The sequence below is a fragment of the Loxodonta africana genome, chromosome X (assembly GCF_030014295.1).
Source record: "Loxodonta africana isolate mLoxAfr1 chromosome X, mLoxAfr1.hap2, whole genome shotgun sequence".
Taxonomy (NCBI): Eukaryota; Metazoa; Chordata; class Mammalia; order Proboscidea; family Elephantidae; genus Loxodonta; species Loxodonta africana.
In genome coordinates, this window is record NC_087369.1 from 55,976,949 (window position 1) to 55,991,769 (window position 14,821).

The 14,821-nt window shown below is 40.7% G+C and overlaps 1 protein-coding gene across 7 annotated transcripts in view; it reads left to right on the plus strand.

Moving 5' to 3' along the window:
- ZNF157 (zinc finger protein 157) overlaps positions 1-14,147 on the plus strand; it is a 76,615-nt gene extending 62,468 nt beyond the window's left edge. For 5 of the 7 annotated variants that reach the window (XM_064278215.1, XM_064278218.1, XM_064278214.1 and 2 more), the window contains 3 exons: positions 9,701-9,827; positions 10,116-10,211; positions 11,121-14,147. In XM_064278215.1, the coding sequence (XP_064134285.1) occupies positions 9,701-9,827; positions 10,116-10,211; positions 11,121-12,163 (1,266 nt within the window). In that variant the 3' untranslated portion in view covers positions 12,164-14,147. Of the gene's footprint in view, positions 1-9,687; positions 9,828-10,115; positions 10,212-11,120 lie in introns of all 7 variants that reach the window. The other 2 variants (XM_023557914.2, XM_064278219.1) reach the window with 2 other exon arrangements.
- The last annotated feature ends 674 nt before the right edge of the window (positions 14,148-14,821 follow it).

The following is a 14,821-nucleotide window of genomic DNA, read 5'->3' on the forward strand; positions in this document are numbered from 1 at the left end:
GAAGATTGATGACAAGGACTTTCCTCCAGAGGGGACAGAGAGAGAGAAAGCCTTGCCCTGGAGCTGATGCCCTGAATTTGTACTTCTAGCCTACTAGACTGTAAGAAAATTAATTTCTCTTTGTTAAAGCCATCCACTTGTGGTATTTCTGTTATAGCAGCAGTAGGTACTTAAGACAACAGGTTTTAAACCCTAAACTCTGTCTTCACTGTGGTGAGCAGCAGCTGAAACTTATACTCAGTTTTTTCAGCCTTCCATCTGTTGCTTTTTTGCTGGGTTTCTCGGAGTCTCCCCCACATATTGGCAGTTCAGAAGTCAGCCAATGATTTATTTTTTCAGAGTTTATATGCATTTTTTCGGTTCCCCTCTGAGTGGCTCCCTCCTTTTTGGATTTTCCTCCTCAATTTTTAGCCACTGTGGAAACTCTAAACTCTGTCTTCTGACTTCTCAAACCAGTAAGTCTGTGGTGTTCTAGCTGCCTTGTGCCATGCAGACTGGGGAGTACTCTCAAGTTAAAAACTATATGAAGGGAAATCTTACCTAGTGCAGTTCCCTTTTTCAAGTGTTGATTTGACTCCAATTGATTCTTTTTCTGGTTGCTTTCTAGTGCCTTTAGAAAATTGCCATATATATATATAATTGTAAACATATAGAGAACACAGCATTGGCCAATTCAGCCTTTTCACGTGTACGGTTCAATAAAGCCAATTACATCAATCATGTTGTGGAAGGCTTTTGTATTTTGAAACCTGCTTTTTTCTTTTAATAACTTGTACTTTACTAGTTTTTGTAATATTAAAATAATTCTACATACATTGTCTCAATGGCATATCATTATATGGATGTACAGGCATACCTCGGAGATATTGCAGGGTCCATTCCAGAGCACCACAATAAAGCAAGCCACGTGAATTTTTTTGTTTCCCAGTGCATGTAAAAGTTATGCTTATCCTATACTGTAGTCTGTGAAGTGTCAGTAGCATTATGTCTAAAAAAATGCATATCTTAATTTTAAATACTTTATTGCTAAAAAATTCTAACCATACTCAGCAAGTTGTAATCTTTTTGCTGGTGGAGGGTCTTGCCTTGAAGTTGATAGCTGCTGACTGATCAGGGTGGTGGTTGCTGAAGGCTGGGGTGGCTGTGGCAATTTCTTAAAATAAGACAACAATGAAGTTTGCCACACCGATTGACTTTTCCTTTCACGAAAGATTTCTCTGTAGCCCGCGATGCTGTGTGCTAACATTTTACCTACGGTAGAACTTGTTTCAGAATTGGAGTCAATCCTCTCAAACCCTGCTGCTGCTTTATCAACTGAGTTTATGTAATATTCTAAATCCTTTGTTGTCATTTTAACAATGTTCATAGTAGATTCCATCTCAAGAAACCACCTTCTTTGCTCATCCATAAGAAACAACTCTTCATCCATTAAAGTTTTATCATGAGATTGCAGCAATTCAGTCACATCTTCAGGCTTCACTTCTATTTCTAGTTCTCTTGCTATTTCCACCATACCTGCAGTTACTTCCTCCACTGAAGCCTTGAACCCTTCAAAGTCATCCATAAGGATTGGAATCAACTTCTTCCAAACTCCTGTTAATGTTGATACTTTGACCTCCTCGCATGAATCGTGAATATTCTTAATGGCATCTAGAATGGTGAGCCCCTTCGAGAAGGTTTTCAATTTACTTTGCCCAGATCCATCAGAGAAATCTCTATCTATGGCAGCTATAGCCTTACAAAATGTATTTCTTAAATAATAAGACTTGAAAGCCGAAATTATTCCTTAATCCATGGGCTGCAGAATGGATGTTGTGTTAGCAGGCGTGAAAACAACATTAATCTCCTTGTACGTCTCTGTCAGAGCTCTTGTGTGACTAGGTGCATTATCAATGAGCAGTAATATTTTGAAAGGAATTTTTTTTTCTGAGCAGTAGGTCTCAACAGAGGGCTTAAAATGTTCAGATAAACCATGTTATAAACAGATATGCTGTCATCCAGGCTTTGTTGTTCCATTTATGGAGCTCAGGCAGAGTAGATTTAGTATGGTCTTAAAAGACCCTAGGATTTTTGGAATGATAAATGAGCATTGGCTTCAACTTAAAGCCACCAGCTGCATTAGCCCCTAACGAGAGAGTCAGCCTGTCCTTTGAAGCTTTGAAGCAGACGTTGACTTCTCCTCTCTGGCCATGAAGGTCCTAGAGGGCATCTTCTTCCAGTAGAAGGCTGTTTCCTCTGCACTGAAAACCTGTTGTCTAGCGCAGCCCCCTCCATCAGTCAGCTGGATCTCCTGGGTAACTCGCTGCAGCTTCTACATCAGCACTTGCTGCTTCACCTGGCACTTTTGTGTTATGGACATGGCTTCTCTCCTTAAACCTCACGAACCAACCTCAGCCAGCTTCAGACTTTTCTTCTGCGGCTTCCTCACCTCTCTCAGCCTTCATAGAATTTAAGAGAGTTAGGGTCTTGCTCTGGATTATAGAACTTTTCCTTTGCATTCATAACTTGGCTTTTTGGCACAAGTGGCCCAGCTTTCAGCCTGTCTTGGCTTTCGACATGCCTTCCTCACTAAGCTTAATCATTTGTAGTTTTTGATTTAAAGTGAGAGACGTGTGACTCTTCCTTTCACTTGAACGCTTAGAGGCCATTGTAGGGTTATTAATTGGCCTAATTTCAATATCGTTGTGTCTCAGGGAGTAGGGAGGCCCAAGGAGAGGGAGGGAGATAGGGGAATGGCCAGTCAGTCGAGCAGTCAGAATACAAAGAACATTTATTGATTAAGTTTGCCCTCTTGTATGGGCGCAGCTTGTGGTGCCCCAAAACAATTACAATAGTAACATCAAAGGTCACTGATCACAGATCACCATAACAGATATTATAATAATGAAGAAGTTCGAAATATTGAGAAAATTACCAAAATGTGACGCAGACACATGAAGTAAGTACATGCTATTGGAAAAATGGCGCTGATAGACTCGCTTGACTCAGGGTTGCTGTAGATTTCAATTTGTAAAAAGTGCAGTCTTTGAAGTGCAATAAAGCAAAATGCAAAAAAACAAGGTGTGCCTGTACTATAATTTATTTAACCAGTGTCTACTGTTGGCATTTATTTTTTGCCCTAATTATAAACAGCACTGTGTTGAATATCTTTGTGTGTAACTCTTTGTGCCCATCCTTGCTTATTTCATCAGGATATATTTCTAGAAGCAGAATTGTAGGATCAATGCCTTACCTACTTTTATTGCCAAATTGTGCCTCAGAAAACTTGTACTCATTTTATATTCTCAGTGCTTTTAACTATATTTAAGGCTTTTGATATTAGTTGCCAATTTGCCCTTCATAAAATTTATAAGTATTAGAAAAATTATAAGAATGACACCTCTATCAGTATTCTTGCCAACATTGTTTTCTTGTTCTTTTACTTTTTTAAAAAATTCAATAACGGAAAAACGTATCTTATTGTCATTTTATTTTCCATTTTGTTGCTTACTAGTACGGTGAATTTTTTTTTCATATTTTTATTGGCCATTTATATTTCTTTTGTGTAAGCAGTTTTCTCTAGTCATGGGAATTCTATTTGCTGGATGATTTTGCCTTTTTTATTCCAAAGAGCATTTTAAATATTAAGGATGTCTGACACGTTTTTCCAAAATATTTTTGCTGCGTTACCTTGCATTTCAGTATTTTATGGTTGCTTTTAAAATGAATGAGTTATTTTTGTCAAAGCTCTACTGGAATATAGTTTAAAGTGTCAGTTCTACAAGGCCAGTTAATAAAAAGCAGGCTCTCATCTCTAGTATCATCTCTTACTGAGCTGTTTTTTAAAAATCAAGTTTTATCTTTTTGCATTTGTTTACTGTGTTATCTGAGGCATGAAGTTTGTTTTTTTCCTTGAATTTACATATCATAGATATATGGAGCCCTTGTGGTTAAGTGGAAACCCTGGTGGCGTAGTGGTTAAGTGCTACAGCTGCGAACCAAAGGGTTGGCAGTTCGAATCTGCCAGGCCCTCCTTGGAAACTCTATGGGGCAGTTCTACTCTGTCCTGTGGGGTCGCTATGAGTCGGAATCGACTCGACGGCACTGGGGTGGGTGTGGTTAAGTGCTTGGCTGATAAGAGAAAGGTCAGTGGTTCAAACCCACCAGCTGCTCTTTGGGCAAAAGATAGGGCAGCCTGTTCCCATAAAGATTACAGCTTTGGAAACCATATGGGGTAGTTCTACTCTATCATATGTGGTTGCTGTGAGTCGGAATCGACTTGACAGCAATGGGTTTGGTTTTTGGTTTGGCATTATAGATATGGATACTGCAGTTTTTTTTTTTTTTGTAGAAAGAACTGAAGAAAAAATTCAAGCCTTGAGTATCAATAGTGAAGGACTCTATGGGGAAAATATTAAACAATGTGGGAACCATCAAAAAGAAGATGGAAGGAATACACAGTCATTATACCAAAAAGAATTAGTCGATGTTCAACCATTTCAAGAGGTGGCATATGATGAGGAACCAATGGTACTGAAGGAGGAAGTCCAAGCTGCTCTGAAGGCATTGGCGAGAAACAGGGCTCCAGGAATTGATGGCATATCAATTGAGATGTTTCAACAAACAGATGCAGCGCTGGAGGTGCTCAGTCATCTATGAAGTATGGAAGACAGCTTCCTGGCCAACTGACTGGAAGAGATCCATATTTATGCCTATTCCCAAGAAAGGTGATCCAACCGAATGTGGAAATTAGAGAACAATATCACACGCAAGCAAAATTTTGCTGAAGATCATTCAAAAATGGCTGTAGCAGTGTATCGACAGGAAACTGCCAGAAATTCAGGCCAGTTTCAGAAGAGGATGTGGAACCAGGAATATCATTGCTGATGGCAGATGGATCCTGGCTGAAAGCAGAGAATACCAGAATGATGTTTACCTGTGTTTTATTGACTATGCAAAGGCATTCGACTGTGTGGATCATAACAAATTATGGATAACATTGCGAAGAATGGGAATTCCAGAACACTTAATTGTGCTCATGAGGAACTTTTACATAGATCAAGAGGCAGTTGTTCAGACAGAACAAGGGGATACTGATTGGTTTAAAGTCAGGAAAGGTGTGCGTCAGGGTTGTATTCTTTCATCGTACCTATTGAATCTGTATGCTGAGCAAATAAGACGAGAAGCTGGACTATATGAAGAAGAACGGGGCATCAGGATTGGAGGAAGACTCATTTACAACCTGCGTTATGCAGATGACACAACCTTGCTTGCTGAAAGGGAAGAGGACTTGAAGCACTTACTAATCAAGATCAAAGACCACAGCCTTCAGTATGGATTACACCTCAACATAAAGAAAACAAAAATCCTCACAACTGGACCAATGAGCGACATCATGATAAATGGAGAAATGATTGAAGTTGTCAAGGATTTCGTTTTACTTGGATCCACAATCAACACCCATGGAAGCAGCAGTTAAGAAGTCAAAAGACGCATTGCATTGGGTACATTTGCTGCAAAGGACCTCTTTAAAGTGTTGAAGAGCAGAGATGTCACCTTGAAGACTAAGGTGCGCCTGACCCAAGCCATGGCATTTTCAATTGCATCATATGCAGATGAAAGCTGGACAATGAATAAGGACGATGGAAGAAGAGTTGACACCTTTGAATTGTGGTGTTGGTGAAGAATATTGAATATACCATGGCCTGCCAAAAGAACGAACAAATCTGTCTTGGAAGAAGTGCAGCCAGAATGCTCCTTGGAAGCAAGGATGGTGAGACTGCGTCTTACATACTTTGGACATGTTGTCAGGAGGGATCAGTCCCTGGAGAAGGGCATCATGCTTGGCAGAGTACAGGGTCAGTAGAAAAGAGGAAGACCCTCAACAAGGTGGATTGACTCAGTGGCTGCAACAATGAGCTCAAGCATAGCAACGATTGTGAGGATGGCTCAGGACCGGGCACTATTTCGTTCTGTTGTGCATAGGGTCGCTATGAGTTGGAATCAACTCAACGGCACCGAACAACAACAACTGCAGTTTTCATTTTTATAATTTTTCTATAAGTTTGCCAATCCCTTTACTTTAAACTTTTCCTTGACAATTTGTTTTAGATTTGTTTCTTACAAAGTGCATTTGGCTGGGAGGGCAATACAATTTCACAGTCTCTTGACCATCTCAAAAAATCAACCGCATTCTCTTGTATTGTGGTACTTTTTATACTTTGTTTAATTTTTTTCATCTTGGTTTATTATATGTTTTAATTATCTTCCTGTATTTTATACTTACGTTATTTGCTGTTTATACTTCATTTCTCTTTCTTTTCTTGGGATTGATGAGATTTCACGTTATTAACTTTTTTCTTCAATATTAATATTTTTGTTTTGTCTTAATTCTTATTTTTATTTTTAAGTCAGACTTCCTATGGGTTGCCTCTCAGTCAGCATACTTTAGTGGTCAGCCAGTGAGTCTTTATAACCTGTCTTTGTTTGTTGATGATGCCATAACAAAAATGCCATAAGTGAATGGGTTTTAAGAACAGGAATTTATTGTCTCACCGTTTAGGAAGCTAAGAGTCTGAATTCAGGGTGTCAGCAGAGCGATGCTGTGTCCGCTGTACAAGAAGATCATTCCTTATCTCTTTCATGTTCTGGCAGCCCCAGGCATTTCTTGGGTGTTCCTTGGCTTGAGCAGGATCTTCACGTGCATCTTCTCCCTGTGTGTCTCTCCATATCTGTTTTCCATTTTTATAAGATATCGCTCAGAGGGGATTAGGTTTAGGACCCACCCTACTAGGAATGACAACTACTGGTCCTGTATGATGACATTAACATAACCGAAGAAAAACCATTATTTCCAAACAGGTTTACATTCACAAGTACAGGGGTTAGGACTTCAACATAACTTTTTAGGGGGCACAATTCATTTCGTAACAAATGCCTTGATCCAAGTCAGGCATTGCCCTTTGTTGAGGAGATCTGTGGGTCAAGTCCCATCTTCAAAGTTCAGGCAGTCTACAAATCTGCATTGGGTATTCCTTCCTGCTTGTGTAGTGCCTCACCATGTGGGGACATGTACTTAACTAGGGCCTTCTCTGGTCTTGATTGTGCACAGATTTCTAGTTCCCCAGAAATATGTTGGGACTTTTCCAGTGGAATTTCACTCAGTCATTACCAGAAGCAAAACTTAGGCTCCTTGTACCTCCTTGGATTCTCGTGATTGTGAAATTGATGGAGTATGTCCTAGAGTCTTTAGCAGAATGAGTGCATGCGTATATACTTTCAGAGACTTGGCAGAGTTTAATTTAGCCTTTGCACAGGAATGCTTGGCTGGGTAAGGAAATCTAGGTTTACAATCCTCCTGTCTCGTTACATTGTTGACATTGCTTGTTTGTCTTCTAGTGTTTGGTTTTCTTTATTGTTGAGGTTAGACATTTCATCAGACTGTGTCTAATTATCTGTTGTTTTTTTAATAAAATTTCCTGCCTCAGCGCCCACACATTTTGAATCTTTCTGATCTGAAGAGTCACGCATCTCTTTGCTTAGTGATATTTTCTGTTATTTCTGTGATTATTCTTCCCTTCTATCCCCTGTGTTCTGTCTGGGAATTCCTTTCATAATGATATCGCCTCTCCTGGATATGTCTTATATGTATACTATATCTACATTATAGTAGTAGATTTGTACAGTTTTTATTTTCTGTGTCCATTTGGTTTTCAAGCTCTATAATGAGGTTTTTCCCCCCAAAGCCCAACAGTCACATTTTCAATTTCTTGGTCTCTGGTGGTTCCTTCTCATAGCAGAATATTCTCTTTTTATGCAGGCAATATATTTTTTTAATGTAATTGAGAGTATTATTTAGTATTTTAAAGGTTTTCTTCTATTTCTTGTGCAGTAGAGGAAGATGTAGGCAGCCTGTGGGGACCCACTTCAATTCCTGCAGCGAGGGTGACTTATACTGGGGTGAGAGCTCTGTAGTTTGTTATATTAAAAAGTCGTTGTAAAAGAAAACCCACATCTGGTATGGAGGCCCATCTTTATTTTTCACTGCATCCTACTTCTCTCTTTGGCTGCATGGTCCATACTCTTGAGTTCTTGAAGCAGTTGCCCCTTTATGGAGAGAGTGCTTACCTTCAGTTTTCATCCCAGCTGGCTGCTGTGTCCATCCACTGTGGGGATCCCCGAGAGGTGCTCTGACTCTTTCCATCTATTATCCAGTTTTTTCTCTTCCATTTATGGCTTGTATATTCCCTCACTGTCCCCTTCATCTCTTTGTTGCTGATGACTCCAAAGCTAGAGATCTTACTTAGAGGAAACCTGTTACCTTTGCCCAGTTATATGTTTGTATTTGCTGTGACTTCTGCTTTATCTGATGTGCTTTATATCATCTGAAATCACTGAGAATTTGTAGTCTACTCTTCCTGCACCCCACTGTTATGCATTTTTTGTTCATTTTCCATTTTTCCCAACTATCTTTTCAAGATAGGAGGAGGTAAATGTATTTGCTCTATCAGCCAACTTAAACCAGAAACTGTCCCCCCTCTTATTTTCCAAGACTCCACGCTTTCCTGGTTCTATTCCTACCATTCAGAACATTGCTTTTTAATCTTCATGGCATATTGGTGTCCCTTCAGACCCTGTATGTGGTGCTTCCCTCAAACTCTGCTCTCTCTCAGTCATTCAATTTCTTTGGATGACTTTAGCTAGTACTGAAATACTCTTGTCTTCCAAACCTTGATTTCTATCCTAGCCCTCTGTCCTGAGCTCTCTCCTGAGCTCCAGATGTCTTGCCAGTGGGACATCTCTATCAGTATGCTCCATAAACACTCCAGTGCAGGTCCAAGATCTATCTCAATTTCCTCTTCTGCCAAACTCACTGCCTTTTCTGTTTTGCTAATCTCAGTATATGGCATCAGCCTCAACTCAGCTGCTGATGCAGTTACCCTGGGATTAATACTCTCTTCCTTTTTCCCCACTCAAAAGGACTTCTGTATAAATTATAAATATAAACATATTATGGGGATAGTCAGAAAATGTTCTGATGGTATAAGGAATCAAGTATTTTGGAGACCAATGATCTATAGAAAAAAAAATTAAATCCCTCCACTGCCTGCCCCCTGAATGTTACTGAATGTCTTTTATCTCATATCCTGAAGCGCTAGTCTCCTGTCATACTGTGCTGTATGTACTTAGCATGTCTGTTTCATGTCTTTCTGCCTTTTCTTATGCTGTTGCCCCATATTCATGAGGGAAATGATATTCTTGTATAAATAGTCAAAGCTCTACTTCCAATCTAATAACACATAAAGCGGAATTCACTTCCATCCCTTGTGAAACTCCAGAGCCCACTGGTCACATGTCAAGCATAGCTCCTGTAACACCTTATCACAGGTATGTGTTCATATTCAAGTATCCTTACCAGGGTATAAGCTCCTTTAGAACAAGCACTGTGTCTTACCCATTTTCACTTCCCTAGCACTTGGGTAGGTCCAAGCACATAGTGTCAACTCAGTAGTCTAGTTAGTCTTTTCTTCATGAATTAAGAAATTGACATACTAGCAGGGCTTTTCTGTCTCCTTCCCCCAAAGTATATCAAGCAAGACACAGTTGGGTGTCCAGTGTAACTTCTTCAGGTGAACTCTCAACAGTGCTCTATGAGAGAGAATTAGTTCCCACACATCTTTTCCATGTCTCCCATTCTGATCATTGCAGATTGTTGTTACAGGGATCAGTGTCATTCGAGGACGTGGCTGTGGATTTTACCCGGCAGGAGTGGCATGGACTAGATCCTGCTCAGAGGATTATGCACAAGGATGTGATGCTGGAGAACTACAGCAACCTGGCATCTGTGGGTGAGGATTATTGTCCATGTAACTCCTGGTAGCATGTGTTTCTTTCTTGGTTCCAGTAATGTGTGGAGTTTCTGTAGAGTTTGATGATATTTTAATTTCAGATTCAAGGGTCATAGATGATTGATCAGTTTGAGGCACCAGGAAGAATGTTTGTGTTCTCACTTCCCCAGTGAAAGGTTTAAATGGGCCCCTTTCCCTGTACAGCTCTTGAAGATGTAGTTCCTCTTCCATTATAAGTCCTAAAGCTAGGCAACTTGGCCCATGTCCTGTTCCATTTCTCATTAACAGGCCTCTGCGTGGCCAAACCAGAGATGATCTTCAAGTTGGAGCAAGGGGAAGAGCTGTGGATATTAGAGGAGGAATCTTCAGGGCATAATTACTCAGGTGAGTGAGCAAGAACCAGGCACATAGAAAATAGGGGAAATAAGACCCGGGAAATTCAAGTCAAAGGTTATCCTTGTAAAATGTCAGGAATCTCTTTTGAGAGACCCTAGCTCTTTGAAAATCGCTGAAGGACAGAAGCTATGTTCAGATACCGAAATTACACATTCTATTATCACTCTCACACTTAAATGCTCTCTGATTTTATCTTGAGTTTTGTAGGGAATTTACCACTCTCACCTGTCCCTACCTGTCTCATCTTAGACATTTATTCTTAATTAGTCTCTCTTTTTAGTGTTCTCATCTGCCTTCCTTCCCTCCATTGCCTTGGATGCTTTCTGTTGTCAGGCATTCATTTGTGTGTTTAGTTATCTAACAAATCTTAAAGGAGTGTCAACTATATGTTGGTTACATTCTAGGTGTGGGGATCCAGCAGTGAATAAAATAATATTTCTGTTTTCCTGGAGTTTGCAAGTTTAGGGAGGGAAAGAAAAAATAAATAATATATTTGGTGCTGAAAAGAAAACTAATGCAAGGTAAGAAGGATAGACAATGATGGTGTATGTGCTTTTAGGTAATGTGGGTCAGGAAGATGCTTTGGTGAGGTTAACGTTAGGGCACAAACATCAATGAAGTGAGAGAGACAAAGCCACGTAGATTCTGAGTATTCTGGATAGAGCACAAGTGCCAAACCTAGTCATAGTGGTATATCGTGGGAATAGCAAGGAGGCCAGTGTGGCTTGAGGGGCGTGAGAGAGGGTGAGAGTGTTGAGGTGGTACCAGAGAGTCAGCAGGGGACCAAATTATGTAAAGTTTTATAGACTGTATTAAGAACTTTAAATTTATACTGTGACAAGGCAAGCCATTGCTGGGTTTTGCGTGAAAGTGACATGATCTAATTTGTTTTTAAAGGCTCTCTCTCACTGCTATGTGGCAACAATTCTGTTGGGGGAAATGCCCTTTTGCTTGATAAGGACCTTCAGCATCAGAAGATAAAAACTTTGGATCAGACTGTTGAATATAATGGATGTGGGAAAGTCTTTCGTAAGAAAACAGACTTTGTTAGACATAAGAGAACGCACATAGGAGAAAAAAACTTTGAATGTCATGAATGTGGGAAAACTTACTGCAGGAAATCAAACCTTGTTGAACACCTGAGACTACACACTGGGGAGAGACCCTATGAATGTGGTGAATGTGGAAAAACCTTCAGTGCAAGATCATACCTCATCGCTCATCGCAAAACTCACACAGGGGAAAAGGCTTTTAAATGTAATGAATGTGGGAAATCTTTTGCCAGGAAGTCACGACTTATCCTACATCAGAGAACACACACAGGAGAGAGACCCTATGAATGCAATGAATGTAAAAAAACCTTTTCCGAAAAGGCAACCCTCACAGTTCATCAGAGAGTGCACACGGGGGAGAAACCCTATGAATGTAGTGAATGTGGAAAAAACTTCCGTACAAAGAATTCCCTAACTCAACATCAAAGGATTCACACAGGCGAGAAACCCTATGAATGTGATGAATGTGGGAAAAACTTCCGTGCGAAGAATTCCCTAACTCATCATGAAAGGATTCACACAGGCGAGAAACCCTATAAATGTAGTGAATGTGGGAAATTCTTTAGACTGAAGATGACTCTCAGTAATCATCAGAGAACTCATACGGGTGAAAAACCCTATCAGTGTCATGAATGTGGGAAGTCTTTCAGGGTGCATTCGTCTCTTGGTATACATCAGAGAATTCACACAGGAGAGAAGCCTTATGAATGTAATGAGTGTGGTAATGCTTTCTATGTTAAATCACGCCTCATTGAACATCAAAGAATGCATTCAGGAGAAAAACCCTACAAGTGTAGTGAATGTGGGAAAATCTTCAGTGTGAAGAAATCCCTTTGTCAACACCAGAGAACTCATACAGGAGAGAAACCTTATGAATGTAATGCATGAGGAAATGCCTTCTATGTGAAAGTACGCCTCATTGAACATCAGTGAATTCACACAGGAGAGAGACCCTTTGAATGTCAAGATGTGGGAAAGGCTTTTGCTGGAGAGCACACCTCACAGAACATCAGAGAACTCACATCAACCAGTCCTTACCTTGTAAAATTGAGAAAGCCTCTACTTGAAGACTCCTTTTACCATTTGATCAAGCCCGTTGGGGCATCTGGTCACGAGGGCACACAGAGTACACCTGTAACAATTTGGCACCTACTTTGGTAGAAAAAGTCTGAGCCCCGCAGGGGATAGATCACTGTTTTCATTTGGATTTCCCTAAATAGTGGTGAAATTGCCCATCTTCTTATCTGTTGATTGGCTATTTCGGTTTTTTGCTCTTGCTCATTGACCAATGATATCCTTTGCTCATTGTTTTTTAACAGGTTGTTTATCCTATAGTTCTTGGTTTAAATGCTGTTGTTGGTTTGTATGCTTTTAACATATGAGGATATAAAAATCCTTAGTGATGTGTGTTGCCGATACTCTCTCCCAGACTGTGGCTTGTTCTTTGTTAACTCTTTTCTTCTACTGAAGTTTTGTATTATCAATTTCAAGGTGATAGTATTCTCCTATACTTTTCTCTGAAGTATAATGTGAAGTCTGCAATATATAATCCTTTGCTGTCTTTCTAAAAGTTTACATAAATGGCATCACACTATGTTTAAAGTTCTGCAAGTTGCTGCTTTCTGGTAATTTTATCTTTCTAAGATCTATCCATGTTGACAAATATAGGTCTGGTTTTTTCATTTATCTCTCCATTCCCCTGGTTAAGGACATTTGTAGTGTTTCTATGTTTAGTGTCTAAACCTATAAGTGGAACTGAAGGGTGTAGGCAATGTGCCAGTTCTTAAGCTACTGTTTCCTAGTTCCAAACCCACCCTTCTATACTGTGCTTTGTGATGTTGGGGCTGTGACTCTACAATTTACATTTCTGTCCTGCCAGCTGTTCTCTGTTCTGCCTTTCCAAAAAGACATACCAGAGATAATCTTTGAGGCTGGAGAAGGAAGAAGACACTTGCTTTGTTTTCCTTCCTGTTTATTTGAGTGTCAGCCCAGCACTGCTTCTTCACTTGGGCAGTGCATTTCCTTGCTATAGCAGCAGTTTAATCCAGTTTGTAGTTTTCCAGCACTCACAGAACCAGCCTTATGGTACCCTATGCCCCTCAGAGTCAATAGCGTCAGCAGGCTAGTACCACTTCCTTAGAGTCCTGAGTCCTGGCCACATGGGACCCCTCCTTGACCCTTCTCGGCTGCTATCTGAAAGGTCAGTGGTTCGAACCTACCAGCTGCTCTGTGGGAAAAAGATGTGACAGTCAGCTTCCATAAAGATTACAGCCTTGGAAGCTGTATGGAACAGTTCTACTCTGTTCTGTAGGGTCGCTATGAGTTGGAATTGACTTGATGGCAGTGGGTTTGGGTTTTGGTTTTCCAGTTTTTTCCCTTTATTATCCTAGCCTGGCTACTTCTTGCGGTTCCTGCCTCCATTTTAGTGTCCTCTTTCTGTCTTTTCAGTTACATGCTTAACAACTTCATGTTGTAGTTAGTTGCCATTGAGTCAATTCCAACTCATGGAGACCCCATATGTTACAGAGTGGAACTTCTCCATAGGGTTTTCTTGGCTGTAATAGCAGAAGCAGATCCTCAGGCCTATCTTGCCCAGTATCACTGGGTGGGTTTGAACCACTTGCCTTTAGGTTAGCAGTTGAGCGTAAACCATTTGTACCACTTACTTCTCTTTTTTTTTTTTTAATAATTTTTCTTGTGCTTTAAGTGAAAGCTTACAAACCAAGTCAGTCTCTCACACAAAAACCCATATACACCTTGCTACACACTCCCAATTACTCTCCCCCCTAATGAGACAGCCTGCTCTCTCCCTCCACTCTTTCCCTTCGTGTTCTTTTCGCCAGCTTCTAACCCCCTCCACTCTCTCTTCTCCCCTCCAGGCAGGAGATGCCAACATAGTCTCAAGTGTCCACCTGATCCAAGAAGCTCACTCCTCACCAGCAGCCCTCTCCAACCCATTGTCCAGTCTAATCCATGTCTGAAGAGTTGGCTTCAGGAATGGTTCCTGTCTTGGGCCAACAGAAGGTCTGGGGGCCATGAGCACCGGGGTCCTTCCAGTCTCAGTCAGACCATTAAGCCTGGTCTTATGAGAATTTGGGGTCTGCATCCCACTGCTCTCCTGCTCCCTCAGGGGTTCTCTGTTGTGTTCCCTGTCAGGGCAGTCATTGGTTGTAGCCAGGCACCATCTAGTTCTTCTGGTCTCAGGATGATGTAGTCTCTGGTTCATGTGGGCCTTTCTGTCTCTTGGGCTCGTAATCACCTTGTGTCCTTGGTGTTCTTCATTCTCCTTTGATTCAGGTAGGTTGAGACCAATTGATGCGTCTTAGATGGCTGCTTGCTAGCGTTTAAGACCCCAGACGCCACTCTTCAAAGTGGGATGCAGAATTTTTTCTTAATAGATTTTATTATGTCAATTGACTTAGATGTCCCCTGAAACTATGGTTCCCAAACCCCTGCCCCTGCTACACTGGCCTTCGAAGCATCCAGTTTATCCAGGAAACTTCTTTGCTTTTGGTTTAGTCCAATTGTGCTGACCTCCTCTGTACT